The following is a 13442-nucleotide window of genomic DNA, read 5'->3' on the forward strand; positions in this document are numbered from 1 at the left end:
GCACTTTTATCTATACGAGAATTATCTATACATTTTGAATTCAAAAATTGCGTTATAATTTATCACGCATATCCGCCATTTTCAATACTTTAAATATTAAACAAAAAGTTTAAAGAAGCAATTATAATGCGTAAAAAGATATTACTCATTCTGGAAATTTAAATTGACCAATCATATTTGCAATAACACAAATATAAAATTTTGCTTAATTTTCTAATAACTCGTGTAACTTACGGTTGCTTATCAATGTATAATCAAATTGTAATTGCATTTAACAAATCACTTATACACATTATACATTTACTGCATTTCATTATCACTCACACATGATATAGTTATATCCACTTGCCAATTATTTTTATTTAATAAATATTTGAGTTTTGTTCAAAAGAAATCATCAGACATTTTACATACACTATTTAGTTTTATATTTATATATCACTGTTAAAATGAATTGAATATAAAATTAAAACAATAACAATAACTGTATACAAAATTAAAATTCTAAAACTATTTTATGTAATATGCTATTTAATTATTATAGTTGTTTAAATCAATATGGATACAACATATTCTTATAAATTGGTACAATGTCTGATGGCAAAGATATAATAAAATTAATAAATATAATAGTATTAACATTAAATTCAAAATAATTATTTTTGAAAGCATGTGTTAACCAGTTTATCAATATATAAATAATATAAACTAACATAAAATATCAAATAAATAAAAAAACATTTTTAATGAATTAGTGATATTCAACTAGTGATGTTCATATGAAAAATGTTTCAGTGTGTTTATATTATTATATATTACACGTATATATGGATTATAAATATGAAATATTACTAAACTACTATTACAATAATCTGTGGTTACATAACATATGTATTAGCTACTTCTAAAAGTGTTTCATTTATATACAAGCACTCGAACCAAATATAATGCCACATGTATCTCTTATTATTATTAATTGTGCTTATGCAGACACAGTGTCCACCATTGAATTTTTAATGATTTCTGCAAAGTTCTCTTCGCGGACTATATTTGTCTCAGGCGCCGTTGTTGCGTTTTCAGTTTGTGTTTGGTCATTGTCTGGTCGTATTTCATTGGGTAGAGTATTTTGAAAGTACTCTTGTTCGTTGTGACATGTATTGTCTGGGTAAACTATTAGTCCTGATGATGAGGATGGTGCAGGCTCTTCGTATGGTTGGTACATGTAACCTAGAGTAAATAAATATATAAATAAATGAAGATATACATATATACATGGTATATTTGTGTCATTACCTTCATAACCGTATGATTCTCCATAAGAGTGGAACAGATCTGGGTAACCACTGTGATTGATAACTGGATTACGATAAGGTTCTTGCATGAGTTTTAAGTTATTTTGCTCGTGGGATCTATGTTGGCGATGGTATTGCTGATGGGCATTTATGGCACTGCTTCTGTAATAATATAAACTTGGTGTAAGGGACATTTTTCTGTAAAGCATATGTGTAAACTTCTTGATATGTATAAATAATTGGTATACTAATCAGTAAGAGTTTTGATTTGGTTATTTGGGTAAAATTTTCATCTGTCCTATTTAAATTACCTTCTTTGGTGACAAAATATTCAAAACTTGTAAAGTCAAAGAAAACAAAAAAATAGCAAATCCCACAAACAGTTTTTCATAAAAATAAAGTTTCAATCATTAATTACAATGATCTATTACCTGGTCAATCCCAAATGCCTTTCCTCAAGGGCTAATCTCATGAGTGTGTGCATAAAGTGTGTTCGAACCCTGTGAGGATTAAATTCAGCTCTGCCTGCTGTATTTGCACAACCATCTTTGTGGCATCCACAAGGAAAACCAACACGATCAACCTAATTAAAAATACAAAATCAATAAACTCTTGTTTCAATATATTAACTGCAATATAAAAATCAGTTGTTATGTACCTGGCATTTAACACCGGCTCGACTGCAAGCACAAGTTTCTGGATCACAAAAGCCTCGACAGTCACAACTGAAATTGTAAAAATAAAATAGTGAAAATGATAAAACATATTGCTTAGTACTTCTGATTGCAAGTCATTTATTTATTCATAGGCAAGCCGTAATCAATAATAATAGATATTATTTCAGGCTCTTGTCAAGCTTATTCAAAATTAATATTAAATCGATAGTAATTTTATAATAATCATAGTAGCTGCATGAATTTCGCTTCTAAAAAAAAAGATCGGAAAAAAAGCATTCGAACATTAAATACAATGTTCATCATGTTAAAGTGAGTCAAGCTCAAAATTCTTGCACAAGTTTGAAAGTTATACTCATTTAAAACCATAAAAATTTAAATTAATAAAATAGCAATAAAGAAATCCGAAGGGCCGAAAATCGGAATTGAAAATTTTTACATTTCTCGAAGTTTTGAAGGTTTCTGAACATTTTGGCATACCTCAGAAAAAATGGATGTGTGTGTGTGTGTGTGTGTGTATGTATGTATGGATACAAATTTCCAGTCACGTTTTCGGGCGCACGGATCAATCGATTTGAATGGTTCAAAAAACATTCGATTCCTATTGATAGAGAGAAGAGCTGATTAGTTTTTGGCAAAGGCAGGTCCAGCCGTTTCGGAGATACGGAGCAAAGAAAATAGAAATCGACTTTTTGAGAGAACGGAGTATCCGATTTGAATGATCTAAAAAACATTCAATTAGTAATGATTCGGAGAAGTGTTTATTGGTTTTTGGCAAAGGCAGGCCCAGCCATTTCGAAGATACGGAGCTAAATATGTAAAAACTGGCAGTTTTTGAGAAAACTAAGCGTCCGATTTAAATGATTCAAAGAACTTTCTGCTTGTCTTAACAAAATAATTGCTTTTGGAAAAAAAAATTTTGTTTCAACTTTTTTTTTTTAATTTTTTGTATATCGAAAATAATTCAGATTTTATTTTTAATTCCGACTATAGTTCTAATATACTTTACAAATAATCAACTTTGCAATTCCGTTTATATAATTCCTATAAATATTAATTAGACAATGTTACAATATGTATAATAATCTATTTGAAAATATTCAGTATTCCTCGAACATTTCGTTACGGTACGGGAAGTTCCAGTAATTTGCCTTAATGCACGATGCCACGCACCCAGGCTTTACCGGACAAGGAAAAAAATATTCAAATAGCTCTTTTCTGAGGCTTAAATATTTTAATTAGTTCGGATGAAAAACCCCAGAATTTGATGCCGTATGAAACTTGAGAATAAAAGTTGCTATAATAAACTGAAAGTAAGTAATTTAAACCGAATTTGGGTTTTAGGGTGCGCAACATGAAACATGTTCTAGATAAAGTTGGTGATAGTGAGATAGAGATATAATCTTACCACTTTAAATTATTATTAACATGAATACCATGCAACTTATTAATATGAATACTATGCCACGGAGTGCGGAATAATAGAAATTGCTGTCTTTTATCTTACCCACAAACCTCCCTCGAAGCACGCACCGCCCTGCATTCATCCCTTTCCTTCGGGTCTATTCTTTTAACTCCGGCTGCTCGCAACAAAGCACGCCTTTTACGAGCAGTCACCGGTACAAGGACCACAGTGGTGCCCCCACAAGACAGATCTTGTTCCTCATCGTCTTCAGTCAGTACCTCATCTTCCCGATTGGAATCTGGTTCGCACGCCGGAGGAGCGAGACGCTCGTTAGCGTTGACCTGATCTATATCGGAGTTGGAGGCTGATGGTGATTCTTTATCATTGGTGTTTGGTTTATCATCGTTATCAGTCTTCGATCTTAATGTCCAACCTGCGACGACTTCTTTCTCTCCGACGACGCTTTCGGAGTCGTATTCACTGTCGTCTTCGTCGCTGTCGCTGTCGTCCTCGCAACTGTCCTCCTCGCAGCTGTCATCATCGTCGCAGTCCTCGAGTTCGTTCATGACTTCATCATCCTTGAAATGATCGTTCCGTGAGCTGTGCCCCCCTGGGAGCTGTCGGGCCGCGGCCATCGCCAGTCTTCGGCGGCGTTCCGCGCAGTGTCGAGCAACGCTTAGGCGCCTCGTGGACACATGGCGGGAGGACATACCTAAAGTCGACCCTCCCTGGGAAAAAGAGAAGGCTCGGTTTTAACCGTTTTTCGAATTTTATATGAAAATCAATTTTTGCTCAAATATTCTGTAACTAGCTGTAGGTGGAATTCTGTCTTAAGGCAATTAAGACATCGAAACTTCCCGTACCAAAAATTATTATTTTTTAAAAAGCGATTAACATTTTTGCAAAAAATTTACTTTGAAAAAATTAGATTTTTGAGAAACAAAAAAAAAATTGTTTGAAAAAAAAAGTTTTCTTTATTTTGTCATAGTTTGGAAATTCTGAACTTTCTTTCAAAGCAATCGTACTGCTTTAACTGCATAGAGACGAAATATCAAAGCGCGTAAGCGCCGCGTCGCCGTCTAACGGATAAACATTGGTACGGAGCCCATAGGAGTGTAAACAAAATTCATACTTATTGTTAAAATCTCTATAAAATATCTGATAATTTGATGTGCATATGTCTCATGATCATTTTTGACCGCCAAATGGCTTTTTGTTTTACTTTTTTCATTAAATCTCAGAAACTCAGAAAATTATTAAATCGGACGTTCCGTTCTCTTAAAAACTGAGTTACCATTTTGGGCACTTTTTGCCCCGTATCTTCGGAACGGCTAGACCTGCCTTTGCCAAAAACTAATCAGCACGTCTCCTTATCAATACAAATCGAATGTTTTTTGAATTATTCAAATCGGTTGATCCGTGTTCCCGAAATCGTCGACGAAAATTTGTATCCGCACATACATACACACACGTACATACATACATACACACACACACACACACACACACATACATCCATTTTTTCTAAGGTATGCCAAAATGTTCAGAAACCTTTGAAACGTAAAGATATATAAAAATTTTCATTTTCGATTTTTTTGCGATTACTATAACTTGCCCTACGGGAAGTTAATAATAAAAGATAGAATCTGTTTTAACCGTTTTTCGAATTTTATATAAAATTCAATTTTTGCTCAAATATTCTGTAATAAAAAAAATCGGCAAATTTAGTGTGATTTTATTCAATTTTTGACTGAATTTATTTAATGTTCAAGTTTATGATTAGTAAACAAATGTATTTTAATTTTTATTAGTAGAACAAAGAAATAATAGTTGAATTAGTTTAAATAACTTAAGTTATTTGAATAAAATTTTATTCATGCATCATTTACACATATGAGAATAGAAATATTTTTATTCTAGTCAAAGAAAAGAGTTAGAATAATAAAAATAATACATTTTTAAACAAAAAACTTTTAACTTTCAAGTGAATAAATAAAAAAATTAGATACATATGGAAACATACTTGTAATGTCAATTTTAGATCTAAAAACAATTAAACAAAACCCCGAGTTTATTCTATTTCGAACAATTTTAATTAATTAATTTCAAATATTTAACTAACTTCCCGTAGGGTAGTTATAGTAATGGGCCGAAAATCGGAAATGAACATTTTTGCATTTCTCGACGTTTTGAAGGTTTCTGAACATTTTGGCATACCTCATAAAAAATGAATGTATGTGTGTGTTTTGTATGTCCGCATTTTTTCGTCCACGTTTTCGAGCGCACGGATCAACCAATTTGAATGGTTCAAAAAACATTCGATTCCTATTGATAGGGAGATGTGCTGATTAGTTTTTGGCAAAGGCAGGCCTAGGTCTAGCCGTTCCAAAGATATGGGGCAAAAAGTGCCAAAAATGGTAACTCAGTTTGAGAACGGAGCATCCGATTTGAATAATTAAAAAAACATTTCACTTGTATTAACAAGATGAAGAACTGATCAAATTTTCATAAAGGCAGGTCTAGCGGTTTCGGAGATCTAGTAAAAAAAGTAAAGAAAAAATGCCATTTGGCGGTCAAAAATGATCATTAGACATATGCACATCAAATTATCATATATTTTATAGAGATTTTAACGATAAGTATACGTTTTGTTTACATTCCTATGGGTTCCGTGCCAATGTTTATCCACACTAGTAATTAATTAATTTCAAATATTTAATTTTTTTATTATTTTTATTTTATTGAAATATGATTGCTAAAAGCTGAAAGTTTAGTTTAATGAAATATGATTGCTAAAAGTGTCCTCACAAAATTTTCTGAAATAGAAAATACTCTCTCACTTGCAACCGAACTAGACTTAATAGTTTTTAAAGCGTGATATAATAATTCTGAAAATGTTGTTCTTTTATTTGTGGCTTCTAGGGCTAAAAACGCTTTTTTTTTTCAAGTTTGAGTAGAGCAATTTACTCCTTCAACAAGAAGTCGCATTGATCTAAATTAATATATACATTGATATAATAATCTAAGTTAATATATACATTAGACAAAAGGTAACATAGAACTTTCTGGGAACTATAACAGACTGATAAATTTCCAAATTTTATGGAACCGATATGATTCCAAGTATCAAAACGCTTACTTCCATCAAGTAAATTTTTCATTTTCCCTTTATACAGTAAAAACCGATTTTTTTCGCTGAAAAACCGGTTTTGGAATTTCATAATTTTCGTCAAAAAACCTAGATGTGATCTATTATCAATTTTTACCTGGGATGGAACACAGCAAAATCCTTGAGCACGTGGGAAGTAGTATACGGTGACTGCATGAAAACGGACGCGACGCTCCCGACGCTTCCTTTCAACATCTTCATCACGAAGAGTATGCGAACCTGTAGTCCCTGTTAAAAATCAAAAATTTGTACCAAATTCAAAACATAATTGCCAATTCATGCTATCTCACCTACACCATCGGAGCCCAAACCAGAATCCGAGCCCTCCTCAGACCTTAACGAAGAATTTTCAGAATCCTCCATCAAGGTGAGTAAGTCCTTGTTGGGTTCAGATCCTTGACTCGTAGTCGCCTGGCTGCTTATTTCGAAATCGCTGCTCGATTCAAGATCAATACGTGCGACACGAACTTTGCAAGGCGACGTCAACAATGAGGTTGCCCCATGTGCCCCATCATTCGTGGACGTGGAGGTGCTTCCAATAATATCTTCATCGTAATCCGTCAAAATCGGTCTATTAAAAATATACGGCCTGGTGACTTCCGCATCTTGGCTTTCTGTAAAGTTCAGTCGTGCGATCTGCACTTTGCACGGAGATGTCCTCTCGCCGTTGCTTTCTTCGCCTTTGAATAATTTCGAAGGCGGAGGAGGGCTGTCCGTGTCGCTCCTGGTGCATTGCTTTCGCTTCCTGTCGTCCAGGCCATTTCTGCCTTCGTCTGCGCTTTCCTCAACATTATTGTTGAGAACTTTTCTTTGGGCTTGCGCGACCTGCCCCATCTCCATGCTAATAGAAAGAAACAATTTTAAAGTATAACAAATACTTTCAAAATCTTAAATGTCGCCTATAGACGACATTCTCACCTATATATTTATAATCATCTCATAATATTAGGTTGTCAAATATCTCCCTTCCGCTTTTTTGCTCTTGGTTTATAATGCAAAAAGGCGGAAAGGAGATATTTGACAACCTAATATAAAAATCAATAAATAAATAACTATTTATTATGTACGTTTCGAAACTGTATGTGTGCCATCATTCAGCACAATAACAAACTCAAACCAGAAATAGCAAAACATGCTAACAATCTTATTATTTCTAATATTGTTATTTTGTTATATTTATGATTATCTTTCACTTATTGTTTTTCTAGCATTTTTTTTATTATTCAGAAATTTTACTTATTTTACTTATTAATTTCATTATTATTATCATTTGCTTTTATTTTATATTAAGTCAACATACTACGGATATCATTCTATTGAAAATTCTATCCTCTTTTTATTAAATTTATATAATTCTTCATTACTGTTACTAGACGTTAATTATTTAGCAGTTGTAACAAATATAGTAATTAAAAAAAATACTAATAAAATAAAATAATAAAACATGTAGTAATTCAAATAGTTAAGAAATTGTTAAAAATGTGTTTTTTCTTGGTTTAAATTTGTTTATCTGCTAAATGATGACATACATACAGTGACCAAACGTACAAAATAAATAGGTAATTTAATTGTTTCATATTTAAATTATTCGTCTTCAAATAAACACAAATATGTTTCGAAGTAAAAATTTAAAGTATATTTCATATGATAAAAATATATATTATATAAAAAAAATTCCAAGGGTTTCCATCCAATTATTAAAAACAAATACTGTTATAGTTATGTTTTAATTTTTTTAATAAGGATCTCATATGTTTCGAATCTCAGTTGGACACTTCTTCAGTGGATAAAACTACAAAATGTAAATACAATAAAAATTTAAAATAATGGACACAGTAAAGTATGAAAAAATCAATGTTAAAAAATGAAAAATATAAAATAATTAATTATTATTACTATATATAAATATTATATAAATTATAAAAATATTTATTTTAAATTCTCAGTGTGGTAAATTCTTCTGTACTTATTTTTTTCATTATTATTTATTTTTCGACCAATATTTTTAGTATTTTATTGTAAATTCTTTAATTGTACATTTAAAATTTTATAAGTTTTTCCACCCTGTATCATATATTTTGCTTATAATTATATAAATTTTAAATATTTATTATATTATATTTTGTAATTGTATTAATTGAAGAATAACAGCCAAACTCAAAATGTATGGAAGACTTATTACAATTGTTTAAACTTAAATTATAATAATATTAATCTTTAAACTTAAATTATAATAATAAACTAAGAAATTATTAACTTTACAATTAAAAGTAATCAAAAATAAAACTTTGAATAAAAGTAGAAATAAATTTATGAAATAAATTAAACTGAATTTATCGTTAGTTTTTGTTTTTAATACCTGGATGGATGCTAGTATGAAAATTTTTTTTATTAACTAAAATTATATATCTGTTATCACTTGATATATATATATATATATATATATATATATATATATATATCAAATATCAATCATCGAGCTGATTGTGGGTTCTCATATCTCAATATTGTTTTTGCATATTTCTAATTTCCATTTTATCTTTTTTGTTTTTATTAAATATATTCAACAATTGTTCTTTGTTGTTCTTATTGTGTTTTATCACTTTAAAGATAAGTGAAATCAGGACTTGGATAACCTAAAATAATTAATGTTTGGAATTATCTAATAGAAATAAAATAATTGATTGCAGACCTGAAAAACTTAATATATATATATATATATATATATATATATATATATATATATATAATAAAACAAATTTATTCGTCATTGAATAAAAAAAGATTAAGTATGAGTTGCACACTCATGAAAAATAAAATATTACACATGATATTAATAAAACTTAGTATTTATTGAATCTAAGTGTATACAAACAATAACCAAATAAAAATAATGTAAATATTATTAACATTGTTCCTTTACCAACTTTGACAGCTACATAAAACTTTTACACTTTTACACTTTTGCTGCTCACCTGTCAAACGGGTTGTGTATCCCTGCTTTTTTGGTCCTTTATCAATTTCTTATTAGAACAAGTGGGAAAACTATTTCGGCAATATTCTAATATCCATTTCAATTGATTCGTATTGCCCGCCACCAGAACAGAAACACTGACGTCACTCGACGATCAAAAAGTCAACTTAGAACGAAACAGATGAAGGCTATTCTCTCACATAATTAACACCAAACACATGTAACCATTTTAAATAATAATTAATTCTAATCAATTATTACTTATCAATTAAAATTTTACACAAGCGTCATTTAATTCAACTACATTCCGCCATCTTTGAAGTTGAAACCAACTTTAACGAATTGATTTCGAAGGATGGGAAACTTTAATGAAATATCTTTACTGGTATGTTGTAATGGATATTTTTGTGAATTGTTTGTGCGGAATTTTAAGAGGTATTTGCAAAAGTTGCTTTCAGAATAGAACGCGAGCTTTCTGCTTAAGACCCATTTCACGACTGCGAGTGGGCATGGGTGATATTGTTGCTTTCGTAAAATTCTGACAAAACACATACATGGCCGACTTCGTGTATTCGGAACGCAGTGGCGTAGTAAGAAAAGATAATAGATAGCAAAAATATATAGAAATTATATATATATATATATATATATATATATATATGTTTTAGATTGTTTTGTAAAATTTTGAAACATATTCTTGAAATGTTTATTCGCAGCTTAATAGTCGAAATAAAAAGCAATAAATATTATACAAAGTTTGAAAATATTATTAGATATAACAAATCTAAAAAATATATCAATACAGACACAAATTTAAAGAAATTTTTTGATAAAAAACCAAACCATTGAATAAAATAAAATAATAAACTAAAAGTTAGATAGTAAAATCATATAGTTGGTCACGTGACTAACAAATTGTAATGCAAAGCAAAATGCACAGTTAAGAAACAAAGGGATTCACAAATGCTGATTCAAGATCGAATTCTGGGAAAAATTTGGTTGGAAAAAAGTTGAATCAAGGCGGACAACACTCAATCGAAATAAAAATATTGAAAATATGTAAATTCTGTACAATAAAAAAAAAACTAGTCGTGCATGGGATCTTACCTTATCATAATGAAAATTTCGAGGAATTTTAAATCTTTTCAATTAGATTATTACAAATACTGTAACTTTCGCTATTCGTATTTTATAAACAGAATACAAAAGGTAATAAATCAAAAAATGACGTTTTGACATGTTTACATAAAAAATAAATAAATAAATCTTAATGAAGTTGAGTTAGAATATAGAGCTTTATTTTATATTTCTAAGAATTACATGAACTAAGTTGCAAAGTTAAAATTAAAATACAAATAACATTAATAAACGTATAAAATATTAAAAGTATACAGTTTAGCCCACACTAATAACGATTAGTCGATAATAACAACGCAAACAAAAATTTTATGATAGTATAATTTTATCACCTGTCAAAAATGACGGACCTGCACACATCTGTTTACTGCGTTAACCTTATTTTGACCTTCAGTAAAATGACCTATAATGATTTGATCAATTTCTTTTATAATTATAACTGAAATATCATTAGTTATAATTATTTATAATTATTACTAGAAGGGAAAAAAATAGTTTGAATTAAAATAAGATAAATTTACAAGATATAAAATATTACAATATTATTAAAATAAGATAAAATCTTATTAAGATAAGATGAAGTGCAAAATCGGTCCAGCAGTTTTGGAACAAACAGACAGATGGACAAAACTTAGAAAAAACTTTAACCTGGTGTATGTACCCTATTTATATTCGTATGTATTATTAGAAAATAGTTTTAGTTTGTTTAGATATTTATACTCGCAAACTGAGCAGAAATAGAATTTTGAACATAATAATTTCAAATAATAAATTAATTTGTATTTATAATAAATTTAATTTGTATTATTAAATTTATCATCTTCCTCTCCTACGCCAATGCCTGTCCGCCATCCGTTCACCGCAGCCGAACGTTGCCGAATGCTTTTCGCAATTTTCCGTGAAAATTAGAACGAGCGCGCGCTGCGCTTTGGCTTTGGCTTTGGCTTTACTTTACAACTCGGCAGCAGCGAAACTTTAAACATTGTCCAATAATAATCAATAAAATATTTATATTTATTATGAAAAACACTCGAAACACTTATTAATCGAAGTAATTGATAGATGAAGTAATTGTAATTGATAATATATACTGCTTGGTTATGCCTGAATGTTGTAGGCTAAACCTGAAGCTTTTTATAAATAGATTTTTTTAATACAAAATTCGCTAGTATTTTAGTTTCCTGGTTTTCATATATATTGTAGATTTTGCTAATTATATCTGTATCAAGCTTGGGTTTTTATTTAAAAGAGTATTTAATGAAGTACTACTTTTGTTTGTTATTAATATATTAAATAAAATAAAAAAAAATGTGAAAGCTCGTTTTTGAATTTGCCGCAAATAAAAAATTTAATTTCCTTGTACTTCGTGTGCTTCCGGAAACCTCTGTTTTACTCTATTGATCGCGCGCACACTACGAAATACCTATGTAACATAATATATATATATATATATATATATATATATATATATATATATATAAACAGGGCCGGATTTAGAAATTTGGCGCCCCGGGGCACTGACAAAAATGCCGCCCCGAAACTTTCGAACTTTTTTTTAAAGCAATCGCGCTGCTTCTGCTTCGTAGGAACACAATATAGAAGCGCGTACGCGCCGCGTCGCAGTCTAACGGATGAACAATGTTACAGAACGCATATAAAAGTAAACAAAATTCATACTCATTATCATAATATCGTTAAAATATCCGATAATTTAATGTGCATATGTCTTATGAACACTTTTGTCCGCCTAATGTTTCTTTTTCAAATTTTTTTATTGGATCATCGAAACCGCTAAACCTGCCCACCACAAATTTTCTGTAAATTTTTTTGAATTATATTGGACGCTTTTGTTCTCAAAAACTGAATTATCATTTTTGGCATTTTAGCTCGTATCTTCAAAACAGTTGGACCTGCCTTAGCCAATAACTAATCAGTACGTCTCCTTATCAATAGGAATTGATAGGAAATTAAATTATTAAATCGGTTGATCCGTGTTCTCGAAATCGACTTGAATAATTAAAAAATATTAGATTTGTATTGATGAGGAGACATGCTGATTAGCTTTTGGTACAGGCAATTACAAAAAATGGTAATTGAGTTTTGATATTTCTTCTCTGAAACAGCTACGCAGCGCGATTGCTTTGCAAAAAGTTCATAATTTTCGAAAAATTTCAAAATACAAAAAATGTGTTTTAAAAGTCTTTTTGTTTCATTTTTCAAAAAATTTTAAAGCTCTTTATAAAATGTAGTTTTCAGTACGGGATGTTTCAGTAATTTGTCTTAAGGCACAATGCCATGAGTCACTAGTTTAAATTTTTTTCGACGCGATAAGCTTGTAAGTGCACAAATTCGTCATTTTAAGAGGGCTCCTGAACAGAAGAACATATTTTTCTTAAACTTTCAGCTTGTTTACGGATCTTTATATTAGCCAAATTGCCAAATTTCATAACTTATTAACCAATTTGATAATTTATGTATGGAGAGGGAGAGGCAAGACAAAATAATAAATTTTAGTTATCGCAACCCAAATTTTGCATTGCAATCGTATTATGTTCGGTTAATTATATTTCTTGAAATAAAAAATGTTGTTAAAATAGTTGTTCATATTGTACAGAATTTTTTTCTCACTATCCAAATTTTGCCGCCCTGGGCAGTAGCCCCGATTGCCCTTACTGTAAATCCAGCACTGTATATACATATATATATATATATATATAATGGTGCATGGCATCGTGTCTGAAGACAAATTGCTGGAACTTCCGGTATCATAATTTAATTTTTTTAAAAGCTC

General features: G+C 30.1%; 1 protein-coding gene across 1 annotated transcript; it reads right to left on the reverse strand.

The window, feature by feature from the left end:
• Positions 1 to 802: 802 nt before the first annotated feature.
• LOC113372358 lies at positions 803 to 9979 on the reverse strand. Its single transcript, XM_026612681.1, has 8 exons — positions 9516 to 9979; positions 6831 to 7381; positions 6638 to 6768; positions 3474 to 4099; positions 1951 to 2017; positions 1724 to 1875; positions 1294 to 1454; positions 803 to 1227 (listed from the first exon to the last, which is right to left on the reverse strand). Exons 2-8 carry the CDS (start codon positions 7378 to 7380, stop codon positions 983 to 985), a joined length of 1932 nt encoding a protein of 643 aa, XP_026468466.1. The 5' UTR covers position 7381; positions 9516 to 9979; the 3' UTR covers positions 803 to 982.
• Positions 9980 to 13442: the final 3463 nt, after the last annotated feature.

Source organism: Ctenocephalides felis, unplaced genomic scaffold (genome assembly GCF_003426905.1).
Source record: "Ctenocephalides felis isolate EL2017-DRISC unplaced genomic scaffold, ASM342690v1 CF-g0.4_SCAFFOLD_01604, whole genome shotgun sequence".
NCBI lineage: Eukaryota > Metazoa > Arthropoda > Insecta > Siphonaptera > Pulicidae > Ctenocephalides > Ctenocephalides felis.